We start from the raw sequence: 27109 nt of genomic DNA, 5'->3' as shown, positions 1-27109 counted from the left end.
ACTTTGGAGAAAGACAGTTACTCTGAATCCATCTGCTTTTATGCAAGACACTGAATTATTGGATGTGCTTTTAAAAAACCTTGAAGATTTCCAGAACAAATGGGAAAAGAGTCCAAGATAAAATGGATGAAGAAAACTCAGAATCCCTTATTATTTCATTAACCCCCTTATATTGCGTAATAAAAATATTATAGGATGCCTCCAACAGAGAAATGTCCTCCAGTGCTTTTCCAAAGATTCCTATTACTCTAAAAGTTTTATTTCTAGTCCTCAAGGGACAAGGTTGGATATAGTGCTAATGTTAAAATTCAGTACTTACAAGAGATTTTAATCTCTGTTTGTAGAGAATAATTTTAGGCCATTACTTCTGAAGATAATTAGGTTAGAAAATAATGTTGGGGTTTATGTGTCTCTAATGTTATAAAATCAGCAAAATTATGATCAAGTAAAATAAGTTCTCAGGAGTAATATATGAGGCCACATCTTTGTGTATCACTCTCTTTACTTTCAGCGCTGTTGCCTGTAAATAATTCTGTTTCCTTCAACGTAAAGGCTAAATTGTAAGCCCATTTGTATAGGGCAGCACGTTGTTGTGCTGCCTCAAGAACAGCCTGGGAAGCAATCTGACTCTTGGCTTCCCTATGGTCCAGTGAGGATGTAGCCTGCACCACTCCTATACCTGTCAGAGCGTGTGTTCCCTGACAAGTTTGCGTGGGAGGGAATATTGCCTTGACTCCATCCACCAATGTGGGAGAGGTAGTAGTGGTTCTACAGAGACGTCTCCCTCTGCCCAGGACGTGACTAGCCATGAAAAGGGAGTATACCCCCTTAGTCCTTTGTGCGAGCACGCCGGGTGGAAACACAATCTGGCTTACATAAATAGAATATGTAAATCATAAAACCATCTGTTTAAAGCATCTAAGTGCTGAGAATTCCTGCACTCCCTCTTGGCCGCTTTAAGATGGGGGGCCACTGAAGGAACAAAAGCACCCCAGACAGTTAAGCAGAGAATAGCAGGCATGTGTCCATTTCTTCAGTATCCCGTACAGTTCACCCAGAATACTGTTACCCTGCTTCCTAATCCCACCAAAGAAGTCCCAACATCAACAGTTTTCCTGCAGCCCACTGCTATGGATAAATATTGAGAAGCCATGCTTTTCTCATCGCTTGTGTTGCCACAAGCCCATAATCTTCACCCCTGTCTGGCTCAGGCTACAGGTAACAGAGATGGGAACAGGAGGAGTATTCTGAAGTATAAAGAGGGGCATGAGAGAGGGCAGTATCCTTCAGCACATGCTGCTTACCCCAGAATGAGTCCCACCCCAAACCAGTCTTCCTCCCTACATGAGAGAAGAAAAACACCCCTAAGTCATTAACACTTCTCCTACTTATGAGGAGAGGCTGAGGGAACTGGGATTGTTTAGTCTGCAGAAGAGAAGAATGAGGGGGGATTTGATAGCTGCTTTCAACTACCTGAGAGGTGGTTCCAGAGAGGATGGTTCTAGACTATTCTCAGTGGTAGAAGAGGACAGGACAAGGAGTAATGGTCTCAAGTTGCAGTGGGGGAGGTTCAGGTTGGATATTAGGAAAAACTTTTTCACTAGGAGGGTGGTGAAACACTGGAATGCGTTGCCTAGGGAGGTGGTGGAATCTCCTTCCTTAGACGTTTTTAAGGTCAGGCTTGACAAAGCCCTGGCTGGGATGATTTAATTGGGGATTGGTCCTGCTTTTGAGCAGGGGGTTGGACTAGATGACCTCCTGAGGTCCCTTCCAACCCTGATATTCTATGATTCTGTACTGCAAATTGCTGTGGTCTGCACCTATACATGCTACCCTTTATGAAGCTTTTAGCTTATGGGTAGCCTGTACACACCAGAAATGACACCTGCAGCTGGCAAGAGCTAGATCTGGTGGATATAATGCCCTGTCCCCAGATGTAACTTCAAGTAAATATCTCATGCCAAGCGTTAGGAGCAGAGGAAGGCAACAGAATATGATGAAAGTGTGTCTCTCCTCATGTTGTTGTTCATGATCAATAGCTGCTAACTGAAGTCTCCAGCAGTTGTCCACAAAGCTGTGATATATATATGCTTCTGACAGGAGAAGGCTATTTGGACAGATCATTACACAAATTCTGCTTCTGTAGCAATAGGAATAGTACAGATTGAGTGGCCTCCACTTGAATGTTGGGGAACCAACCTTATGGATTCTACTAAAAGTGCTTAAGAGAAATAAGCATTTTTAAAAACACTCCAAGGTTACATGAAGCTTCACCAAAGATGTGATTAAAAATGTCTAGAACATAGACAGCAGATTTGAGACTGCCAAGAAAAATACTGAGATAGAAGAATATAGATGATTGGTCTTTCTACAGAAGTGGAAGGTGCAGACATTTTCATTTAAGACCCAAACTGTCATCTCTGCTAAATATCGATCTACATCAAGAGATGTTACAGGATTTTGTCAAGGAAGGATGTGGGACTGAGAAAATTGCTGGCACCATTATTGTCACATTAACTGATGTTGGAGATCAGGATAAATTGCTGAAATTGGCAAGAGAGCAGTGGGAACATTCATGTCAAAGGAACAGGAATTTGCTGGAAGCAGTTTTGGAAATTTGCCTTTGTGAATTAGGTAATAAGTTGACAGAGGAGAAAGAGAGAATCAGTCCTGTGATAACTACAAACTGACCCTTGAAATGTCTCCTAATTCAAATAAATCCTGTAATTTTATTAATTCTAAAGAAAGTGGCAAATTACTTTAATGTTACCGAATAGTAAATGTTAACACATTTCTCTTTACTTCAGTTCTGCAAGTCTGTGGAGTGATTGCTATTTGTTTTGAGGTGGAGCATAAATGTCTTTGTAGGGATAGTGACAAAGTGAGTTTAATTCATGTGTTTAATAGAGATGGGTGGTTTATCTTGGATTTCACCTAAGGCTTCTTTTGACAATTATGACCTTTTAATGTATATACAATTTAAAATTTGTAAAACACCTTAAGGGAAAAAAAGAAACAGACTCTCATGGATATGGTTTCATTAATATCCGTGGAATGAATTATTTGTGCTAAGGTCCAGAAATCCGATGCAGCTTGGGGGCAGAACCAGACCTGATAATCATTGGAAGCAGGAGAATGCCATACCTTCTTTCTCCTTTCTTTTTTCTCCTTCTTTCTCTCCTCCATATGTTCTTATACTGTGCTCATCACTCTGGTATATGTATGCCTTCCAGCAGTGCATTAAGTAATGTGATTAGTATCTGTCACATATTTGTTTTCTCATCTTCTTTCTGGGGGGTAGAAGTTTGTGCAAAGTAATGTTTTTGTTCTGGAATTTTGTTAGACATATCTATACAAATGTTGCCATATGTTTATTAGATAAGGCAAGATCAAAAAAATGTGCATTGCACTCAGAGGGGAAGGTGAGGAGGTTTGTGATGGTCCTTCATTCCTAGGGGAGTTCATTCTCTATGGTCTTGGGCTGGCCCCTAAGAAAGCTTTCCCTTGTGCAGGCAAGCTCTATTATTGAGAGTTCCATTGTGCCAGAGCAGGGGAGCCTCCAGGAATTTTTCCCATAGTACACACCATCAATCTCTGTGGAGCCAACCCTCTGCAGCCAGTGGCCCCATGCCTCACCCACTGAGTCTGCACTATGCTCAGTCCCTGCCTGCCAGCCTGGCTTACCCAGGTGCAGGGTTACTTATTCCCCATCCCTGAAAAAGGACATGGGCTTCTGGTAGGAGAATGAGGCTGGGCAGGCCCCCGGAAAGGACCCCTGGTTTAGAAGCCAGCCCAAAAGGCAGTGGCAAGGAAGAACAGTGCTGGCCCTGTTGGCCCTGCATCATGGCTGGGTGGTCAAAACCAAAATCTGGTGAATAGCACCATGACCTGGTGCACGGGGGTCACAGCACCATTCAGGTTTGGTCTCATGGTCCCCCAGCCATGACGGAGTGCTGGCGGGGCTAAACCTGAGTGGGCACTGGGGCAGCCAGCGCCGCTGCTCCTCACCAGTTCCAGTGGTACACGCTGTATGTAACGTGTGTATAGTTGTGGGCACCACTGTGCCAGAGCTTTAGGCGATCTTTTAGATACTCTGGGCTCAGGCCATCGAGTGCCTTGAAGATAAGGGCCAAGATATTCAACTTGATTTGATATTCTGTGGGAAGCCAGTGTAGGGAGCGGAGAAGAAGTTTAATTGGAAGTTTTTAAGAACCAATTAGACAAACACCCATCAGGGATGATTCATTCTGGGTGTACTTAATTCTGCCTTAGCATGGGAGGATGGACTAGTGGACCTCTTCAGGTCCATTCCGCTCCTACATTTCTATGATGTGTTTGTAGAAACCAGTGTTGCTGAGGAGACTTCGGGGTTCAACCCAGACCAGGAAGGGGTTGTGTCACCGTCTGCCCTGCAACTTCGGTTGCCTTGAATGGTATGCTGCTGTGGCACTCAGCCGTGACACCAGCATGCAGGTCACATCTTGGCTTCCACTGGCCAATTACTTTTTGCAGAGTGACCCCATTTCCGAATTTCCCCAAAGCTCTCTGCCCTGTGGTGTCTTGCCGTCTCCTGGAATGCTCACAGATGTTATTAAATTTGCTGCTACTTTAAAGAAACAATAAACAGCAGCTCATTAATTCAACAGGGGTTTTGATAAACACTCTTATTTCAATCACAGCATGAATTGGTTTATAGTAAAACAAGTTTATTAAACAAAAAGTCATAAGCTGAAATGATACCAAGTGTAAGGAATAAAAATAGAAAGGGTTACAAGCAAAAATACACATCTAAGATTAAAACCTAATTTAAGTTTCTTGTTTGAAGAATGACAGGTTTCAGAGTAGCAGCCCTGTTAATCTGTATCCGTTAGTCTGTATTCGTTCGTCTCTAAGGTGCCACAAGTACTCCTTTTCTTTTTGTTTGAAGAAGTGTTTCTCAACAAGTCTTTTCCAGCATGGCTGACCAGACTCTCTGGGCAGGTCTCTTTACAGAGCTTAAAGTGCTCTGTTTCTTTGTCTCTTCAGGTGAAGGATAACTTAGGAGTTCGCTCCCCCTTTCTTTATAGGTCAGTATATCTTTTAATTCTATTCTCAGATAAAGTTCCTTTTATCCTGCTGGGAAGAGCTACCATGTGGTCTGGTGAAGAATTCATGCTGGTTCCTTCCCCACTGCTGAGAGCTGAGTGGTGATCTCCTCTCCTTGTCAGCTTGATAGCTTTTATTTACCTTTTATGTAAATGACTTTCCAATGCCTCTCAATTTACCATGGAGACACATTCAAACAGGCGGGACCACATTCCTTTGTTTCACATACTCAGTAGAGCTGCAGATCAGTCTGACTCTGAGCAACAGTGCTACCCTCCAGGAACCCTGCTCCTGCCTCGCAGTGCACCAGACTCCCAGCCTGTTCCTTCTCCGGCTCCTCAGCTTGCTCCTGCCCCAGCCTTGCCTGAGCCCTGCACTAACCTCACAGCCTCATCACCCAAACTGCTCCAGCCCTGTCTCTGCTTCCTGATCCCCGCTAAACTCCCAGATTCTGACTGCCTGGTTTTGATTTTTGGCATGTATCTGGACTCTGACTTCGGTACCAACTTGGCTTGTCTTTGAACTCTGACCACCCGGCTTTGACCTCTGGCCTGCACCTGGACTTTGGCTACGGTTCTGACCCTGATTTGTCTGTGGCCTCTGATCTTTGTTTGACCCTGACCTGTATCTGGATCCCAATTCCAGGGCCACCCCTGGCCCATGCGCCACCCTACACGCAGCTGTAACCCATGCTCCAACCACTAGGCTAGATTATCAGAGGCAGTGCCTGACAGAGAGGTGACAAAGGCATGAATAACTGAGGCCAGTGGTTCAGGAGGGGACAGGGTCTCCTAGCCAGCCAGAAATGGTAGAAAATGTTACTTGCATGCCACTATGTGAAAGTTTAGTGTCAGTGAGGAATCCAGCAGCACTCTGAGGCTCTGGACTGAATTGACTAATTGTGGGTATGTACCTTCAGCCAAAGTAGAATGCACAGTGGCTGGAAATTCTATGAAGTGTTTTCCTCTACCCGCCATACAACCTCTGTTTTGCTTAGGTTCAACTTCAGCTACTTGTTCTTCATCCATGAGCTGATCTCATCAAGCACTGCACCATTTTGATGGTCATGGCATGGTCATATGTGGCAACAGATAGGTAGAGCTGTGTGTCAGCTGTATTTGCTGAGACTTGGAGTCCATGTCATCTGACCAGTTCTCCTATTGGATGCATGTATATGTTCAACAGGATTGGAGAGAGAATTGATCCTTATTGGACACGTTAAGTGAGGGGTACAGTGTGGAGGTGCAGTGTCCCATCACTACTCATTGGGTGTGTTCTTCCAGCAAAGGCTCAAACCTTTTTAGGGTTTTACCCTGGATCCCCGCTACCTGTCTCAGGTGAGGTGACGCAGCAGTATCTTAAGGTTACCAGCGTTCAGTGCTGCAGAGAGGTGCAGGAGGATGAAAGTGGTGGTCTGCCTTCTAGCCATTGAGAGCAGGTGATCATCCATCAATGCTACTGAAATGGTTTTAGTTCCATGTCCTCTCCTGAATCCAAATTGTTCTGGGTCTAGGATGTTAGCTTAAATTAGGTGAGCCTGTAGTTGGCCTTTGACTATCTTCTTGATGAGCTTGTTCATGAATGAAAAGAAAATCAACAATCGGTGAGGTTCTTTTCACCAAGGCTTTTGTCTAAACTTACTTAGTCTACAACAGCATTGAAGGGTTCTGGGATGGCAATGCATCTTTGTCAAACACCCAACTTAATTCGGAAGAAGCCGGTTCATTTCCCATTTACAAGGATGCATCTTGAGTAGTCATCATATAGAAGATAGAACATTCAATAGGGCTGGTCAGGGAGGCCTCTCAGTTTTAAGATCAGCCAAAAGGATTCCCCGTTGACAGAGTCAAATGCAGCCATGACATCTACAAATGCAATGTGAATGGGGTACTTGAATTCCCAAGACAGATAGAAGAGTAATGTCACAGTAGTTACAACAGTCTTGTTTGCTTCCTTTATGCTTGCAAAGCGGTGAAATAAGGTCTTCTTTGCCAGTTAAAGGGACTTTGTTCTCCAGATTATATTTACCTAAAGACACAAAAGAATAGCTGGTCCAGAGCTTTTTAACAGTTCTCCAGGAATTTCACAGACTCCTGCCACGTTATTTCCCTTAAGCTTCTTTTCAGCTCCATGGATTTCATCAATAGTCAATTCACTAGGACCATTTTGTGCTGAATGGGTCATCTCGGCAGCAGCCTTAATACCAGGGGCCTCAAAAATGAGGTGTAAGCCTTGAATGTATGAATAGGGAATCTCAAACAGAAGTAGGGAAGTGATCTTACCTCTATGCACAGCACTGGTTAAGACCACTACTAGAATACTATGTCCAGTTCTGGTGTCCACACTTGAAAGATGTGGAAATACTGGAGATGGTTCAAAGGACAGCTGAAAAAATGATCCAGGGGCTGGAAAAAAATGTTTTACAATATGAAGCTTAAGGAGATCAGTCTATTCAAATGATCAAAGAGATGGTTGAGAGGTGACTTGATTGCTTTCTATAGGTACTGTGACGGGGCAAGGCCAGATGGCTATAGAAAAGTAGCGGGAGATAGATATATTAGCTCCAGGCTAAACAAATCCCTGCTACCAGGATAAGTGAAATGGCAGCTGCTCCAGGTCAATTAAGACACCTGGGGCCAATTAAGAACTTTCCAGAAGGCAGGGAGAACGCTAGGTTGATTGGGACACCTGAAGCCAATCAAGGGCTTGCTGAAACTAGTTAAAAGCCTCCCAGTTAGTCAGGTGGGGGTGCATGTCAGGAGCTGTGGGAGGAAGTTGTGCTGTTGGAGAGGCTGTGTAGTACACACCATATCAGGCAAAAGGAAGGAGGCTCTGAGGTAAGGGTGAAGTGGAGCTTGAGGAAGTGAGGGCTGCTGTGGGGGAAGTAGCCCAGGGAATTGTACATGTCATGTTTCTAAAAGGTCAGCTACCATAGCTGATACTATTAGGGTCCCTGGGCTGGAGCCCAGAGTAGAGGGTGGGCCCGGGCTCCCCCCCCTCCCCTTGGCCCCCTTATTAATCACTGAGACTGGGAGACAACAGAGACTGTGCAAGGAAGGGTAGCTTCTCCTCATCTCGCTCGCTGGCTTATGATGAAAATGGCTCAGTAGACTGTGACCCTTGTCTTTAGAGAGAGAAGGGTTACGTGGAGGGTCACAGTGAGCCTCTGAGGCTAGCAAAATCCGCCAGGAAATGCGGGACCCACGGAGGCAAGGACAGAGCTTTGTCACAGTACTTACACATGGAAAAACTACCTGATAATGAGGGCTTTTCAGTCTACAGATGAAGGCATGAAAAGGTCCAGTGTCTGGAAGTTGAAGTTAGACAAATTGAGTGCAGGGGATTGGACTAGATGATGTCTCGAGGTACCTTCCAGTTCTTTGATTCTATTAAATTCAACCTTTTAATGAGATGCAGTTTCTTACCAGTGAGGGTAATTAAACATTGGAACAACTTACCAGGGGAGGTGGTAGACTCACCATCACTTGGAGTCTTTAAAATTAGATTAGATCTCTTTCAAGAAGCATTACTTCAGTGTCTGGGAAATTTTCCAGCCTGTGTATGCAGGACACCAAAGTAGGTGATAGTAGCGGTTCCCTTCTGAGCACAGAATCTATTAACTGAGATCAGAATCAAGACCTTTCTTTCTAATAACAGCAAAGTGTCCACAGTACCTCCCAGAGAACGCAACAAATGCATTAATTTAATAGTAGGGGACTTTATATCAGGGTTGGTGCTGTGAAATCCACACACATTCTGCCATGGCAGGATCTCTTCGCCTGTTGTGTGATGGAGTGTTCTCAGACATGTGACTCTTCTTAGTGTCAGAGATACAGTCAAGATACTGACTGTGAGTCATACATTCCAGGACACAAAGATAAATGGAGCTGAATCAGGAGGTCTTTGACCCGTACCTACTTTCTTTTCACTGCATACAGATTGGAATCATTAGATCCGTAGGTCATCCTCTGGCTGAATGCTGACTGTCGGGAAAAGAGCCTATGTGATTCTCCCTATTTATCTGTTAAAGCCCATTTTGTGACCCACACAGGAAAATGCAACATAATTTTCTGAAACAGAGGTTGCAAAGATTATTTTAAGGTGAATTCCCACACACTCTCAATTTAACAGCCATTGGAATCCACATCTGGGAAGACGTGAACTTTGAAACAATATTGAGCATGCTCTATTAATAATGTTGTTAATATTATTTAACAATGAAAATTATACATTTATGTAAGAAACTTACAAAATGTCTGAAAAATGATGTCTTCCTAGCAAAAGGAGCTTATAAGATAAAATATTCAAAAAAGATGATATTTATTCACTGATGCATAAAATACTATTTAACTTTCATTAATTAGAACTTACAATAGACCACTTGAAAAGCTAATCATTCTTTGGACAGCCTTTACAAGACAGAGAGATTCTTACTGAAGTTAAAGAACTCCTTTTTAAAGACCTGTCCATATCAAAGAGTCATTTCTCACCTTTAAAAACCCTTTGCAAATCTACCAGTTACTAAAGATGCTGTGACAAAGTTCCTCCTCTGCCTTGGTGGGTCCTGCGCTTATTGGCAGATTTGCTCTCCTCAGAGGTTCACCAGTAGCCCCCAGTTTGGCCACTTTTGTGGTTCAAATCTGCCGTTCACTCAGACAACCTCGTCACTGGCCAGCATGGGGAAAAGAAAGAAGAACAATCCCTGCAGTTTCTGCTGATTCACTTAGTGGATCAGGAAACAGGTCAGAGACCTTCACCTCTGGTGGAACCCACAGTCCAGGTCAACTCTTCCAGTATCAAGTAGGGGGGTGGAGAGATGGGAGAAACCTGGGCCCGCCCTCTACTCCGGGTTCCAGCCCAGGGTCCTGTGGATTGCAGCTGTCTACAGAGGCTCCTGTAACAGCAGCGTGACAGCTACAACTCCCTGGGCTACTTCCCCATGGCCTCCTCCCAACGCCTTCTTTATTCTCACCACAGGACCTCCTGATGTCTGATGATGCTTGTACTTCTCAGTCTTCCAGCAGTACACCTTCTCACTCTCAGCTTCTTGCACCTCTTGCTCTCAGCTCCTTGTATGCACACCACAAACTGAAGTGAGCTCCTTTTTAAACCCAGGTGCCCTGATTAGCCTGCCTGTCTTAATTGATTCTAGCAGCTTCTTTATTGACTGCAGGTGTTCTAATCAGCCTGTCTGCCTTAATTGTTTCCAGAAAGTTCCTGATCGTTCTGGAACCTTCCCTGTTACCTTACCCAGGGAAAAGGGACCTACTTAACCTGGGGCTAATATATCTGCCTTCTGTCACTCTCCTGTAGCCATCTGGCCTGACCCTGTCACAATGTCTTATGCAAATGATTTCTTCCCAAGAAAATTAATCTTTTCAGAACTTGCAAGCCAAACTGTTATAGCTTGAAATGGTTTCATGTAAAGATAGAAACCTACTGTTTACTTTCTATTGTATCTAGAAATTAATAGATCATTCAGGGCCTTTTGAAAGAAAACTATGTGCTGTGTCCTTATCTGGCGGGCCAGAAGAAAAGGAGTTTTTGCCTCTGTAGAGGGCTGCCTCTGCAGTTGGCGGCAGAGAGGGAAGAAATGGAAAGTTTACCTGGATGGAGTAAGGAGGAACAGGAAGTGGCTGGACCAGGTGGGAGGCATTGCTCTTCCAGGTGACTGGGGAGAGGGAGTATTTATACCCAAAACAGTTTCATAAAATCCGTCTATCAGCTAAAATAATTGAGGATGCCTCCTTCTGACGAGTGTCCAGTCCAGATACTCATTATGTCCTACCCTGTTTTCTGACTATCTGCCCTGAAGCAGGTACTCACGGTTGTGAGCCGCTCCAAAGAGCATGACAATCTTATCACAATTTCTTTGTTACTAGTAATATCGTATTGTACTACTGGTTTCTTTACAATAATCTTAATATGGCTACTATTTTAGGGGAATTAATGTGACTGACTAAGTTGCTTCCACAGCACTGCAGAGATTTTTTTACCTTGGACAGTAGCACCAATACTTTGAGTGGTGACTGCTTTCTTCATGTTCCCAGTGGTATTGTAAGGTTTCCTTGACAGTCCTACTAATATGAAGGTGATGAAGAGTTCTGCCAAGAAAACTCGTGATGAGTTTAGCTTCTTGGAGGAAGCATGTGAACTCTAGGCTTAAATCCAAAGCAAAAATGTGCCAAGAGACCATCTAAAACTCAATGTGCCTACAAGCTAAAAAGCCATCTCTGATGTGATTACGGAGATTTGTTACGCAAAGAAGGCATTCTAGACTGCAGTATGGGTTTAATTGTTGCAATCTTATTATTTTTACTTCTTTACAAAGACAGATAATATTATATTGCCTCTATATAAATTCATGGTATGTCCCCATCTTGAATACTGTGTACAGATGTGGTCGCCCCATCTCAAAAAAGATACTGGAATTGGAAAAGGTTCAGAAAAGGGCAACTAAAGTGATTAGGGGTATGGCGTGTCTGCCATATGAGGAGAGATTAATAAGACTGGGACTTTTCAGCTTGGAAAAAAGACGACTAGGGGAGGATATGATTGAGGTCTATAAAATCATGACTGATGTGGAGAAAGTAAATAAGGAAGTGTTATTTACTCCTTTTCATAACACAAGAACTAGGGGTCACCCAATGAAATTAATAGGCAGCAGATTTAAAACAAAAGGAAGTATTTTTTCACACAACACACAGTCAACCTGTGAAACTCCTTGCCAGAGGATGTTTCGAGGGCCAAGACTATAACAGGGTTCAAAAGAGAACAAGATAAATTCATGGAGGATAGGTTCATCAATGGCTATTAGCCAGGATGGGCAGGGATGGTGTCCATAGCCTCTGCTTGCCAGAACCTGGGAATGGGTGACGGGATGGATCACTTGATGATTACCTGTTCTGTTCATACCCTCTGAAGCATCTGGCACTAGCCACTGTCAGAAGACAGGATACTGGGCTAGAGGGATACTGACCCAGTATTGGCCGTTTTTATGTTCTTATTCTTAGTTCAAAAATGTTATAAAGTTGAATTGAGGAAAGTAGGCCAAAGAAATAAAAAAGATATATTAAATGTGGGGGAGAGAGGGAGCTGGGGAGATTTTTTTCCTCCAGTTTGTGTAATTAAAAAAAATAAGCACGGGGTTGTCAGGGTTCCTTCCCTACTCTTAACTCTAGGGTACAGATGTGGGGACCTGCATGAAGGACCCCCTAAGCTTATTCTTACCAGCTTAGGTTAAAAACTTCCCCAAGGTACAAACTTTGCCTTGTCCTTGAACAGTATGCTGCCACCACCAAGCGTTTTAAACAAAGAACAGGGAAATAGACCACGTGGAGACGTCTTCCCCCAAAATATCCCCCCAAGCCCTACACACCCCCTTTCCTGGGGAGGCTTGAGAGTAATATCGTAACCAATTGGTTACAAAATCATCAAAGACCCAAACCCCTGGATCTTGGAACAATGAAAAAATCAGTCAGGTTCTTAAAAGAAGGATTTTATTATTTTTTTTTTAAAAAAAAGGTAAAAATCATCTCTATAAAATCAAGATGGAAAATACTTTACAGGGTATTCAGATTCAAAACACAGAGGATCCCCCTCTGGGCAAAACCTTAAAGTTACAGAAAACGGAAATAAACCTCCCTCTTAACACAGGGAAAATTCACATAAAACAAAAGATAAACTAATCCGCCTTGCCTGACTTACCTATACTGGTTGCAATATTGGAGACTTGGATTAGGATGGGTTGGAGGAGATGGATTTCTGTCTGGCCTCTCTCAGTCCCAAGAGAGAACAACACACAAACAAAGAGCAGAAAAAAAAGCCTCTTCGTCCCCTACCCCCCCAAGGTTTGAAAGTATCTTGTCCCCTTATTGGTCCTTTGGGTCAGGTGCCAGCCAGGTTAGCTGAGCTTCTTACCCCATTACAGGTAACAGGATGTTGCCTCTGGCCAGGAGGGAATTTTATAGCACTGTATACAGAAAGGTGGTTACCCTTCCCTTTATATTTATGACAGGAGTGCATCTAGTTTTAGACAGAAGTGGAGCAATTATGTTGCTCTCTCAGCTGACAAATTGCTAGGTCGGAACAACACAGATTCTACTAACAGTACCATTTAAGCTATAATCATTTTCTTTTACGTGATCTTCAGGAGCTAAACTTAAAAGTTATATCACTCAGTGACATTTTTAAAGCAGTTGCTACCATTTTTATTTAGGGCATATTTAATAATATTTGTTGCACAAACATTTTTTGTAGTGTGTAAAAGATCTCTTTACCATCAGATCTGATGAGGTGCAGCCTTTGTTCTTACATTTGATCTCTCTGACTTTTATTAAGAATTCAAACATAAAAGTTGAATGTGAATTTTTAGACACTTAAGGGACAGCTCAGCTACAGAGTCAGAGCGTGGTGAGTTTAGCCACAGTCCTGCCGTTGGCTTTCCCTGCCTCTTGTGGGGTGATAGCCTTGAGCAGTCCTTTCATGTAGGCAATGGTTGATTAGCAACTGAACAGAGTTGCAGTCAGGGAAGGCTTCTTGTGACCTCTCTGTTTTGGTGTTGATCTGGTGCACACATTGAATTGTTCGTAAATATTCTTTTGCTACCTAATTCTGCCTTCCCTTGTTGAGGACTTGTAAAGACAGAAAAGGGGAGAGAGTGAAATTGTGGGTGTGGTGTGGTTGTGGTGGGGGTGTTGTGTGGTGTTTTCTTTGTTTAAAGTAACAAATGCAACAATAGATGCAGGACAGAAGAATTTAGATACAATATTTATCTCTAGCACTGTATATTTCTTCACTACTGCCACGGTGGGGCAACTAAGTGAACAGAGGGATTATCTAAATAAAGCATAGGATCAATAATCTGAACAACTATCTCCATTTTTCTGACTCTATAACTCTACAGAAGGCCTCAGTGATCCCTAATTAATTTAAAAGCCATAAATATGTATATTGACTGACGGGTAAACAAATTCAACAAACATACTGCACTTACCGTAGCATTTGAAAAGTTTGTGTGTGTATACACATACACATAAATATTAAACATGTCCTATAATAGAGTTGAAATGTTAAATCTGTCTTAATTGTACAGTAATGATGCCATACTGTAATCTTAAAATTTAAAAGTACAGCATAATCTTTAATTTTATATGTAAATGGTTTTTCATATTAGCAGTAGTGAGCTTCAGCTTTGGTTTTGTGTGTGCAAATTGGACCCTCAGAAAGAAACATCAGAGTTGAGATTAGATACAAGTTACAGTTAATCACAGTAGTTCCTATGTATTCTACTTTTATAAGTATTTGGAGATCTTTACTACCTAGATGGAGCACTGTTTGATTGGAACCATATGTTTGTGTGTTTAATTATTGAAAGAGTAGAATGACTCAGTCCTTCTAAAACATGTACTGCATTTATAACCACATATGGTAAAAATGAATTAGTTATATTCAGAATTGGTTTTCAGTCCTTAGCAGACTGTTTGATGAATAAAAAAGCACTAATTTAAAAACCTGAACTTTGAGGGGAGGAGGGGAACATTGCCTTAAAAACCCATTTCAACCAATGTATTAGAAAAAGCCATAAAAATGGATACATATAGCAGTTATTTTCTTAAGTTAACAATCTTTTCTGGAATGGATAGTTGATCAATATGGGCATATTTTCAAAGGTTTTCAACACATACTCCAATGAAGACTATGACCGGAGAAATGATGAAGTTGACCCAGTGGCTGCATCAGCTGAATATGAACTTGAAAAGCGTGTGGAAAAACTGGAGCTTTTTCCAGTGGAACTAGAAAAAGGTATGCATTCGGTGCACTATTTACAATTTCTCTAAACTGATGTGCAAATCTTTAAAGGGATTACTGCACTTGCTTAGAGGGAATAATTTTAATTCTCAAGGAACCGTTGCAAATCTCTTGGCCCTTCAGACTGAAAAATATTAAATAATATTATTTAAGGAACCAGTTCAAGGACAATAGTTCTGTATTTCTGTAAGAATGTTGTTTCCTGTAGTTCACCTTACACATTAATTGACATGATTTTTCATATTAACTTTTCATTCTCCTCTGGAACATTAGCCATCTTGCCTAAATCTAGTAACCTTTTCCAAATGGCAAATGCAGTATTATCTATCTTTGGTGTGTTATTAAAACTGCAGAAAATTAAGAGTCTCACCAAGGAAATAATTAAAAGTGGGTTTAATCACATGAAAAAAATCAAAGGAAAACAAAAGCCAGATGCAAATGTACTTCTTTAAATGCCAAATTACTTTAAAATCAAACATATATTGCTGCTTTTATTTGTCTTCTCCACAGATGAAGATGGACTTGGCATCAGTATTATTGGAATGGGCGTTGGAGCAGATGCAGGCCTTGAAAAACTGGGAATATTTGTCAAAACAGTAACAGAAGGTGGGGCAGCTGAAAGAGATGGCAGGTAAACTAGATTCAGTGTTTGGTATCTTCCTCAACAGTAGTTGTTATGGATATTGATTTTTGTAGAAAATAATTTCTGGTTGTTTGCATAGGGCAAAAAATTGTGTGTAATTTTATAGCTAGAAATTTGAGTTAGTGTTAAGGCCCAAATGTTCTAATCTGGATACCTAAAGGTGGGCTTCTAAATAAAAGTAGCAACCTGAAATTTCAGAAGATAATTGTGTTGATTATCTCACTTGTGATGCTTTAAAAAGGCCAGATTTGCAGATGGTGGTTGCTCACAACTTCCTGAAAACCAAGCCCCTGTTGCATTTGGTTGGTTGTCCAAAATCAAGTTGGTTGTCCAAAATCAGAAGTGCTGAAGCATTTATAATGTCTTTGAATGGTGGTGCCTGCAGCTCCCATTGGTTTCAAAGAGTATTTTGGATGGTCAGTATCTATGAAAAATGGTTCCTCAGCAACATTTTTCTAGTTTTTCCTGTGTAGTTGTGTGCCCTTGAGTTCCTCATTTCTCACTTAACATGCACTTTTTGAAAATCACGAATGCAGAATGATCTTCAGTATTATAAATTCTTCTTTGAGTGATTACACACATGCATTCCAGCTCTTGGTAACTTTACTCTTTGTAAGGTGGTGTCAGGAAATAAATCAATGGGGACGTGGTACGTCCGGCCGATAAATGGTTGATACAAACAAAAGTGCTTTTACAGAAAGCTTTTACTTTATTTAGTCTCCAGCACTTACACACGTCCGCAACAGGTTAGGAGAGCACCTCAAATATACCCCTGATTAATATTTATGCAAGGTCTTCAGGAGGTCTCGAGTGGATCTCTGTAGACTTCTGGTGGCCACCCTTCCATCTGCAGGGGAACTTGAGAGGAATCCCAGAAATGTCCGAAGCGTCCCAAGTATTCAAATGTCCACCGAGTTTCGATGTCTGGGCATAATCATTTTCTATACCTCAATGAATGGCTACTCAAGGGACAATCATATAATGAGGTTTTTGCCACCATAAAGGTGATAAGATCTCAGTTCTGCAAGCTAGAATTGACACTCAACATTGAGAAATTCACTTTGAGCCTGGTACAAAGAGTGGAGTTCATAGGAGCCTACTTAGACACTATATCAGCCAGGGCTTATCTTCCCTCCAACAGATTCTCGATGTTAGCAGATCTCATCTCAAAGATTCAAATCAGCCCAAAGACATAGATAAGTTGTCTTCAATTGCTTGGATATCTGGCAGCCTGCACCTTTGAGACACCACATATGAGGCTTCTCCTTTGGTGTTTTGAGGGCTGGTTCAGGACTGTTTATACTTCAAACAAACACAGCCTGCACAAGTTATTGTTGGTCCCTCATCAGGGAGATCATACTACATTTTTGCTTTGGCCCCTTTAATATTTGTCTCCAGTTGACCAATGATCAGGCAGCTGAGAAAGAACTCTCATGTTCTTTCCAAAATACTTCATTCGAGACAGGTGTACACAACTCTCTGAATATGGAGCACCCTATTCCTGAATATGGAACATCTATTGTGCATCAGCTCTGGAGGTTCTTTCCACCTCATCCTTATATGGTAATCAGTAAGCATAATAATCAAAACACCATCTTTTAGCAATAAATATGAATATATTTGAGGATGTCTCAAATATCCTAGAATAATTGAATAAAGATTGGGGTGGGATCCCTAATATTGTAATTTTCAGATAAGAATTGTACTTCAGTAGCTGCAGTAAATTTTCCATGTCTTTCTGCAAAAGTCAGGAGATTACTCCGGGTATTACTTGCCCTCGGGGAAGATGAGAAACTAGTGAGGGAATTCCGAGTGACTGAGCACCACTGTCTTATTCATGCTGCTCCAGACATAGTAGATGTTGGGTAGTTGCCATGTAAAGGGCATTCTGTGGTAAATGTCATTGGCCAATTGAACCAGAGAGGTTGCTGTAAGCTCCAGTCCAAATTAAGCATAGGATGATAGATAGTTAGAGGTAATAAAAAGCGAAGGAATCAGTGGGCAAACTGAAAATGAAATACCAATACTCTCATTACATGTGATAGGGTAAATGGCTACTTTGTATAAATAATCTCCCAGTTCAAGTACAGGACAGGTGTAGTGGATGATGCATCATTTGAAAAATTTTTTCTGATAATAAATTTACCTGAGAACAGTTGCTGAGGAATGTGTAACAATTCACAACTTGAAACGTATACTAAATTATATCTCTTCAAAATTTGAAGTCACATTTTTAGGACCTAATTCTGCAATCTTTCTGATATTGAGAAGCAATTAGGCAAGTTGTTCCAGCAACTTAAATTAGTTCATATGCTGTTCCCTGTAAGTGAGGCTTGAGGAACTGGCCCTTAGAAAATAATAGAGAAACCACGAATTTCATTAATAATAAAATACTGTTAAACTTTTTCTTTTTAAGTCTTTGTCACCCGAAAACCCTTCTCCCATTTGGTACTTAATTTGTTCACACACACACAAACAAACACACACACACACGAGCTGGTGAGAAATAGCATGTTGTTGTTCAGATTGGTGTCAAGCCATTCAACACATCTGTAAAACTGTCAGGAACAGGATGGAGGAAGAATCAAATGTGGGGGGGGGTAAAGGTTGAAAATAACTGTCTGGAAATTAATTGTAACTGGTGTAATAATACATATTATATAATATGGTGTAATTATATATTATAAATGAATAACCATCCTTCATCTTCATATATGTTGTACAAATGCCTTTAATATTTAGAAAAAAGGATGCTGTTGATTCCGCTGTTTAAAAAAAGGTTTTAGGACGGAATTTTTCCTCCTGCTCCTTTGTCATGTAATGCTGATTTCGTAAAGACAGTGGCCTACGTGCACCATCCAATACAAACCCGAAAAAGTCATCTTGACAGTTATATCTTCAAAATCCCAGATGGATAAAGAGAGAGGAAAGAATTCAATTTACTGAAAAGGAACTCTGATTATTTTATTTTATTCTATAATTTTAACATACATTGTATGTTACCTCTACATTTTTTATTAGCACTTTTATTCCACTTTTACATATTAAGGCCTGAGTTTCAAAAGGTCAGATACAAAATGGATGCTGATATACGTAAACACGTTTGCCTAATTTCTGCATAGTTACTACAATTCCATGTGCAAATTGTGAATTTTGACTTGCAAAGGACGAGCTATTTGACAAACTGGCCATTTGTGCACAAATAACAGATTTGCATTTGGAATTATGTTAATTGCAAAAGCAGTTTTAGCAAGCAAAAATGCACATTAATTTCTTTATGCATTGGCCTTCTGACAAATCAGTTCTCAATTACGTAGAAAATCTTATTAGTATTGCTTATTTTGGTAGTGTCTCCCGGGTCAAGGATTCTTTCCAAACATAGAATAAGACATGATTGGAAAATAAATGTGATTACTCTTACATGTATGAAAATATAGTAATACTTACTTGGCATCATATAGAAAATATCCTTTTCGATGGCAATATTACGTATTTGGAGAACTAAGAAGACTGAAATAAGAAATGGAAATAAATTAGTAAGCCGCAAAGAAAAGAAATAGAGAGAAGTAATAACCAAAGTGGGCTAATGGACAAAAAGACTCTCATAATCTGTCAATCTTTTTATATTATTGAGGTATGTTCAATGTAATGGCAACAGTTACATGTATAAAAATGATATACAGTTCTAAAAAGGGAGTAGGTGGGGTTGCAGAGATGCAGTTTGTAGGCTTCCACAAAAGCAGTATTTTCAAAATTCGCTGTGTCTGGATGGGAAATAATCCATTGATCCACAGTTGGTCCACAGTGACAGCATGAACTTTGAAGCTGCCAAAGTAGCTCTAAGGAGCCATTTGTGCTCAGCAGTATAGTTCAGAATGTTGGGAGATGTTATTCAAAATGCTTGTAGAAATGTGAGGTGTTATGCCAAAGCTGAGAGTGAAATTATTTTTAGTACTCCTTCGCAAAATGTAGTTTCTAATTTGCATTCCCGGAGCATGTGGTTCTGAGGTCCTGAGGAAAACTTCCATTAGTAGATATTTATGCTCAGGAAAAAGTGCCGTTTTTAAATATCTTGACTTAAAACAAGGAACTTTCATCTGCTCTATTTCTGTTGGTTCCTTTTAAATCTGTGTTATCTGATATAGTAGCTCACATACAGATGTTTGAAAATGTGTTTCTTTTACGATTTTTATATGCTTTTTCATTTGGAAAACTGTTGGAATTTGTATGTTTCTAGCAGAGCTGAATTTGATATGTCTCTCTTCCCTCCATGTACCTTTAATAAATGATGATGCTATCTCTGCTCTAGGGATGCATTCACAGGTTACAGTTGTGTGTATTGGGGAATGAAAAGAGTAGCAATTCATTGTTTTTAACTTTGCCACATGGAGCAGTAGGTTGTGTTATAAATAGATGTTTAAAATCTAGGAGATTCTTCCCCTGGTAAAACAAGTTAAGGCTTTATCCTTCATTCCTTGTACATCCAAGACTCCCTTTCAAGTCACTGAGAATTCCTGGTGTGCAGGGGATGCAAGATCAGACCTCTTAAAGATAATTTAAAAGACTAATTTACCCTAATTTATTTGAAGTTTAGGCATAATCTACTGAGTAGTGGCCCTTTAGGTATATGATAGATTATTAAAATATGCTTTTGCTCTAAAGAATACTCTGTTTTCAAGTAGCATGAAATACTAGAACTGCAGTTTACATTGTTCTTCAGGATTGTTAAGAAAAGGACAATGTGTAAGTTATTCAAGTTTCAGAGTACCAGCCGTGTTAGTCTGTATCCGCAAAAAGAAAAGGAGGACTTGTGGCACCTTAGAGACTAAGAAATTTATTTGAGCATAAGCTTTCGTGAGCATAAGCTTTCAGATGAAAAAAGAAAAGGAGTACTTGTGGCACCTTAGAGACTAACCAATTTATTTGAGCATGAGCTTTCGTGAGCTACAGCTCACTTCATCAGATGTTTACCGTGGAAACTGCAGCAGACTTTATATACACACAGAAATCATGAAACAATACCTCCTCCCACCCCACTGTCCTGCTGGTAATAGCTTATCTAAAGTGATCAACAGGTGGGCCATTTCCAGCACAAATCCAGGTTTTCTCACCCTCCACCCCCCCACACAAATTCACTCTCCTGCTGGTGCTAGCCCATCCAAAGTGACAACTCTTTACATAATCAAGTCGGGCTATTTCCTGCATAGATCAAGGTTTTCTCACATCCCCCCCACCCCCATACACACACAAACTCACTCTCCTGCTGGTAATAGCTCATCTAAACTGACCATTCTCCAGGTTTAAATCCAAGTTAAACCAGAACATCTGGGGGGGGGGGGGTAGGAAAAAGCAAGAGGAAACAGGCTACCTTGCATAATGACTTAGCCACTCCCAGTCTCTATTTAAGCCTAAATTAATAGTATCCAATTTGCAAATGAATTCCAATTCAGCAGTTTCTCGCTGGAGTCTGGATTTGAAGTTTTTTTGTTTTAAGATAGCGACCTTCATGTCTGTGATTGCGTGACCAGAGAGATTGAAGTGTTCTCCGACTGGTTTATGAATGTTATAATTCTTGACATCTGATTTGTGTCCATTTATTCTTTTACGTAGAGACTGTCCAGTTTGACCAATGTACATGGCAGAGGGGCATTGCTGGCACATGATGGCATAGATCACATTGGTGGATGTGCAGGTGAACGAGCCTCTGATAGTGTGGCTGATGTTATTAGGCCCTGTGATGGTGTCCCCTGAATAGATATGTGGGCACAATTGGCAACGGGCTTTGTTGCAAGGATAAGTTCCTGGGTTAGTGGTTCTGTTGTGTGGTATGTGGTTGTTGGTGAGTATTTGCTTCAGGTTGCGGGGCTGTCTGTAGGCAAGGACTGGCCTGTCTCCCAAGACTTGTGAGAGTGTTGGGTCATCCTTTAGGATAGGTTGTAGATCCTTAATAATGCGTTGGAGGGGTTTTAGTTGGGGGCTGAAGGTGACGGCTAGTGGCGTTCTGTTATTTTCTTTGTTAGGCCTGTCCTGTAGTAGGTAACTTCTGGGAACTCTTCTGGCTCTATCAATCTGTTTCTTTACTTCTGCAGGTGGGTATTGTAGTTGTAAGAAAGCTTGACAGAGATCTTGTAGGTGTTTGTCTCTGTCTGAGGGGTTGGAGCAAATGCGGTTGTATCGCAGAGCTTGGCTGTAGACGATGGATCGTGTGGTGTGGTCAGGGTGAAAGCTGGAGGCATGCAGGTAGGAATAGCGGTCAGTAGGTTTACGGTATAGGGTGGTGTTTATGTGGCCATTGTTTATTAGCACTGTAGTGTCCAGGAAGTGGATCTCTTGTGTGGACTGGACCAGGCTGAGGTTGGTGGTGGGATGGAAATTGTTGAAATCATGGTGGAATTCCTCAAGGGCTTCTTTTCCATGGGTCCAGATGATGAAGATGTCATCAATATAGCGCAAGTAGAGTAGGGGCTTTAGGGGACGAGAGCTGAGGAAGCGTTGTTCTAAATCAGCCATAAAAATGTTGGCATACTGTGGGGCCATGCGGGTACCCATAGCAGTGCCGCTGATCTGAAGGTATACATTGTCCCCAAATGTGAAATAGTTATGGGTAAGGACAAAGTCACAAAGTTCAGCCACCAGGTTAGCCGTGACATTATCGGGTCAACAATTTCCATCCCACCACCAACCTCAGCCTGGTCCAGTCCACACAAGAGATCCACTTCCTGGACACTACAGTGCTAATAAACAATGGCCACATAAACACCACCCTATACCGTAAACCTACTGACCGCTATTCCTACCTGCATGCCTCCAGCTTTCACCCTGACCACACCACACGATCCATCGTCTACAGCCAAGCTCTGCGATACAACCGCATTTGCTCCAACCCCTCAGACAGAGACAAACACCTACAAGATCTCTGTCAAGCTTTCTTACAACTACAATACCCACCTGCAGAAGTAAAGAAACAGATTGATAGAGCCAGAAGAGTTCCCAGAAGTTACCTACTACAGGACAGGCCTAACAAAGAAAATAACAGAACGCCACTAGCCGTCACCTTCAGCCCCCAACTAAAACCCCTCCAACGCATTATTAAGGATCTACAACCTATCCTAAAGGATGACCCAACACTCTCACAAGTCTTGGGAGACAGGCCAGTCCTTGCCTACAGACAGCCCCGCAACCTGAAGCAAATACTCACCAACAACCACATACCACACAACAGAACCACTAACCCAGGAACTTATCCTTGCAACAAAGCCCGTTGCCAATTGTGCCCACATATCTATTCAGGGGACACCATCACAGGGCCTAATAACATCAGCCACACTATCAGAGGCTCGTTCACCTGCACATCCACCAATGTGATCTATGCCATCATGTGCCAGCAATGCCCCTCTGCCATGTACATTGGTCAAACTGGACAGTCTCTACGTAAAAGAATAAATGGACACAAATCAGATGTCAAGAATTATAACATTCATAAACCAGTCGGCGAACACTTCAATCTCTCTGGTCACGCAATCACAGACATGAAGGTCGCTATCTTAAAACAAAAAAACTTCAAATCCAGACTCCAGCGAGAAACTGCTGAATTGGAATTCATTTGCAAATTGGATACTATTAATTTAGGCTTAAATAGAGACTGGGAGTGGCTAAGTCATTATGCAAGGTAGCCTGTTTCCTCTTGCTTTTTCCTACCCCCCCCCCCCAGATGTTCTGGTTTAACTTGGATTTAAACCTGGAGAATGGTCAGTTTAGATGAGCTATTACCAGCAGGAGAGTGAGTTTGTGTGTGTATGGGGGTGGGGGGGATGTGAGAAAACCTTGATCTATGCAGGAAATAGCCCGACTTGATTATGTAAAGAGTTGTCACTTTGGATGGGCTAGCACCAGCAGGAGAGTGAATTTGTGTGGGGGGGTGGAGGGTGAGAAAACCTGGATTTGTGCTGGAAATGGCCCACCTGTTGATCACTTTAGATAAGCTATTACCAGCAGGACAGTGGGGTGGGAGGAGGTATTGTTTCATGATTTCTGTGTGTATATAAAGTCTGCTGCAGTTTCCACGGTAAACATCTGATGAAGTGAGCTGTAGCTCACGAAAGCTCATGCTCAAATAAATTGGTTAGTCTCTAAGGTGCCACAAGTACTCCTTTTCTTTTTGCGAATACAGACTAACACGGCTGTTCCTCTGAAACCTTTCAGATGAAGTGAGCTGTAGCTCACGAAAGCTTGTGCTCAATTAAATTTGTTAGTCTCTAAGGTGCCACAAGTCCTCCTGTTCTTTTTAAGTTATTCAGGTATCTCAAGGTATGTCTACACTACAGCCACTGTAGCAACGTAGCTCTGATGCTTCAGCTGGGTCACTGTAGTACTGCAGCTGACACTTCCTACGTCAATGGAAGGGGCTTTTCCATCAGTGTAGTTAATCCACCTCTCCTAGAGTTGGTAACCAGGTCTACAGACAAATTCTTCCATCAACTTAGCTGGGTCTAAACTATGGAATAGGTTGGCCTAACTACAGCGCACAGTCCTGAGTGATGTAGCTAGATCACTTTAACTTTTAAGTGTAGCTCAGGTCTGAGTTTAATTTTGTAATGTTCCAGACTCAGCAATTTGTTTTACCTGTGATTACCTACAATACCACTGATATGGAGGAATGTAATTACTCATAATACTAAGATTGTCTAAAGCTGTAATTATGAGGTATCTGTACACAGGCAGTGACATAATTTTGTATTTTTTTCTTTGCTGTTGCTTCTGTATTTAGCAATACCAAATAGCAAAGCATGCTTTGCCCCACTTCAGGAATGCGTTTAGGCATGTGCTCATATGCCAATGAAGTCAGCCCTTTCCTAAATTGGGGTCTGTATCACATAACAAACAGACTGCATAATGTTGTGCGGATGGTATTTACTTCAATTTTTTTAATTTTGGTGTAACTCCAAATGCTTTTTTAAAAGCTACAATTATTGCTTCCTTTTATGTTTTGATGAGTAATTTAGGGATTTTATTTGTTTTTCTGAAAGGATCCAAGTAAATGACCAAATTGTAGAAGTGGATGGAATCAGTCTGGTTGGCGTTACACAGAATTTTGCTGCAACAGTTCTCAGAAACACCAAAGGAAATGTCAGGTGAGTAACTATGTTTGAAGAAGAACATACTGATGGTACTAAACATTTCAAATTATCTAGTTGCTTCCATTAGGAGTATCAATTTCTTGGGGTAGGGGCAATACAAGAAAGTGGAAAGGGAGAGACCTCTCTGTCCTTTTAACCTGTAACATCTCTGCTGGGACTCCCAGCAATGGTATAAATGATATTAATTTTTTGTGATGGGACTACGTGATAATTAAGACTTGGACTGAAACCACAGGTAGGGTCAGATCCTCAGTTGCTGTAATTTGGTCAAAGTTGATTTCTTTCAAAGGATTTAAACCAGGCTCTGACCCATTGTTCACATAGGCCACCAAATAGGTGTCAGTCAAATGGAAACCTCAAGGAGAATCATTACCAATACTATCCTAATATTAATTCACTGAGCCACCATCTCCCCAGTACTTGCTCTGGGTTTATTCCCATATCAGGTAGTTTGTCTACTTCCTTGCTATAAAATGTGTTATTCATTTGATTAGTACCTGTTAGTTAAAAGGGATTGTTGCAAGTGTCAGTAAAATAGTGAACAGGTTAGAAAATATTGTAAAATTCACTGAGTAAACTTCTTAATACAAGATATAAATTCATAATGCAAAAATGTAAAATACTTGTAAGAACCATAATACAATAATGTACATTTTCTAACCATTAAACTGTTCTACCAGTTTTATAAATAGAATATATCCGCTCATGTACGCTGTTAAACTACCTGCTAATTGCAAATATTTAACTTTGACGAATTAATGAATATTTAAAAACAAATATTTAACTTTGACAAATTAATAAACAAAGAAAATGTGTAGCATATTGTAAACTAATATCCAAGCTGTAACTGCCTTCAGTTAATTGCAGTTCCCAAAATTCGCTGCACAGAGGATAGACCTGACCTCTGATTCATATGATTTGGAGCTGGTTCCTATTCTTGTTGAACTCAATGACAAAACTATTGGTTTCAATGGAAACAAGGTCAGCCCGCTCCAGTTGCAGTGTTGGGTACATGCTGTAGTCATGTGACAGTAAGACTTTTCCAGCTGATCCTTAAGTAACATTTGAGGAAGACGTTAGCTTTGGCATTGGCAATGTAGTAGACTGTGCAGGTGGGCAGAGTGCTGGGTTTTTGTTATGGTTTATATTTAGGAAAATAAATTTTGTAAAAATTATATTTTAATTACAAGAGAGTATTAGTCTTCTGTGTACATATGCAATTGTAGCTATGTTAATTGGGTCCCAATCCTGCAAAGACTTCCACAGAGATTTAACTTTAGGAACTGGGAATTGGTGGCAATCATCCGTCTTGAAAAGTGAAGAGCCAAAGCAGTTCTGAAATTATGTGTCATGCTGCAACATCACGAGTGGCTCAAGCGTTCAATTCTCTAGCAACAGTCCTTGCCACAAATCGTTCAGGTGTAAGGCTGGGGGCTAGAGAATGAATCCGGTGCACTACTAATGCTTGAGGCCTAATGCAGTTTCTTCTTCACTCTCTTGGCTTTCCTTGTTCTCAACCACCTCTCTTCAGCCTCTTTGACTCCCGGCAAAGCGCAGCCCTCTAGTGTAGTCTATCACTAGCTATCTTCCCAGCTTGCAGTGTTGATGTTGAAAGATTTCAAGTCCCTCTTGCAAAAGTGCTTGAGCTTACATTGACCCAGTGGCCCTAGAGCATCCTCATTTTCTCTATACAGGGAATCCTTAGAATGCATCCACCCTGTGCAGATGACCAAGCCAACGGAAATGTTTGTGTTTGAGAATAGTGATTAGACTTGGTAATTTTGCTTTCTCTAGTACTTTGGTGTCAGGAACTTTGGTTTCCTATTTGATAGTTAGAATATGGTGAGGACAGCAGGTGTGAAAGGTGTTTAGCCTTCTTTCATGCCGGCTGTAGGTGTTTCAGGTCTCACCACAATAAAGCACTGTGCTCAAAATGCACATCTAGTAGACCCAAATCTTGGTGTTCAATGTTAGTTTCCTGTTATCCCACACATGCTTGGTCGGGTGGCCTAATGTAGTAGCTGCCTTTCTGATATGGGAATTAACTTATCTCCAGATGACGAGTTTATCTGATACAATTGATCCTAGATAGCAGAATTTCTGCACAACTTCTATCATGGTGTTAGTGATTGAAACCCTGGTGTAATCAACACACTTTGTGCTATTATTGTTTTCTTTAGACTGATAATCCACATTCAACACAAGCTAGCACAAAGCTATTGAAAAATTGCTGAAGCTCTTATTCACTATGTGCGACGAGCATTGAATTATTGGTGAATAGAAGTTCTCTTATCAGCGTGTGTTTGAGTTTGCTTTTTGCTCTTAGATGTTGTGACACAGAGGCCCACTGGTGGTTTACTACTCTGTCTCAGCAACTTGTGTCAGGCATGACATACTCACTACTCCTAACACACTGTTGTCATGATATATACCC

At 41.2% G+C, this 27109-nt stretch overlaps 1 protein-coding gene across 12 annotated transcripts in view; it reads left to right on the top strand.

Moving 5' to 3' along the window:
• Nucleotides 1-27109, top strand: part of PPP1R9A (protein phosphatase 1 regulatory subunit 9A) — a 261698-nt gene that overhangs the window by 144155 nt on the left and 90434 nt on the right. For all 12 annotated transcript variants that reach the window (XM_073333895.1, XM_073333897.1, XM_073333905.1 and 9 more), the window contains 3 exons: nucleotides 14757-14889; nucleotides 15406-15526; nucleotides 24565-24669. In XM_073333895.1, the coding sequence (XP_073189996.1) occupies nucleotides 14757-14889; nucleotides 15406-15526; nucleotides 24565-24669 (359 nt within the window). The remainder of the gene's footprint in view (nucleotides 1-14756; nucleotides 14890-15405; nucleotides 15527-24564; nucleotides 24670-27109) is intronic.

This window comes from Lepidochelys kempii, chromosome 2, assembly GCF_965140265.1.
Source record: "Lepidochelys kempii isolate rLepKem1 chromosome 2, rLepKem1.hap2, whole genome shotgun sequence".
In the NCBI taxonomy this organism is placed as follows: Eukaryota; Metazoa; Chordata; order Testudines; family Cheloniidae; genus Lepidochelys; species Lepidochelys kempii.
The sequence above is the reverse complement of the archived record's forward strand: the minus strand, read 5'-3'. Positions and strand labels throughout refer to the sequence as shown.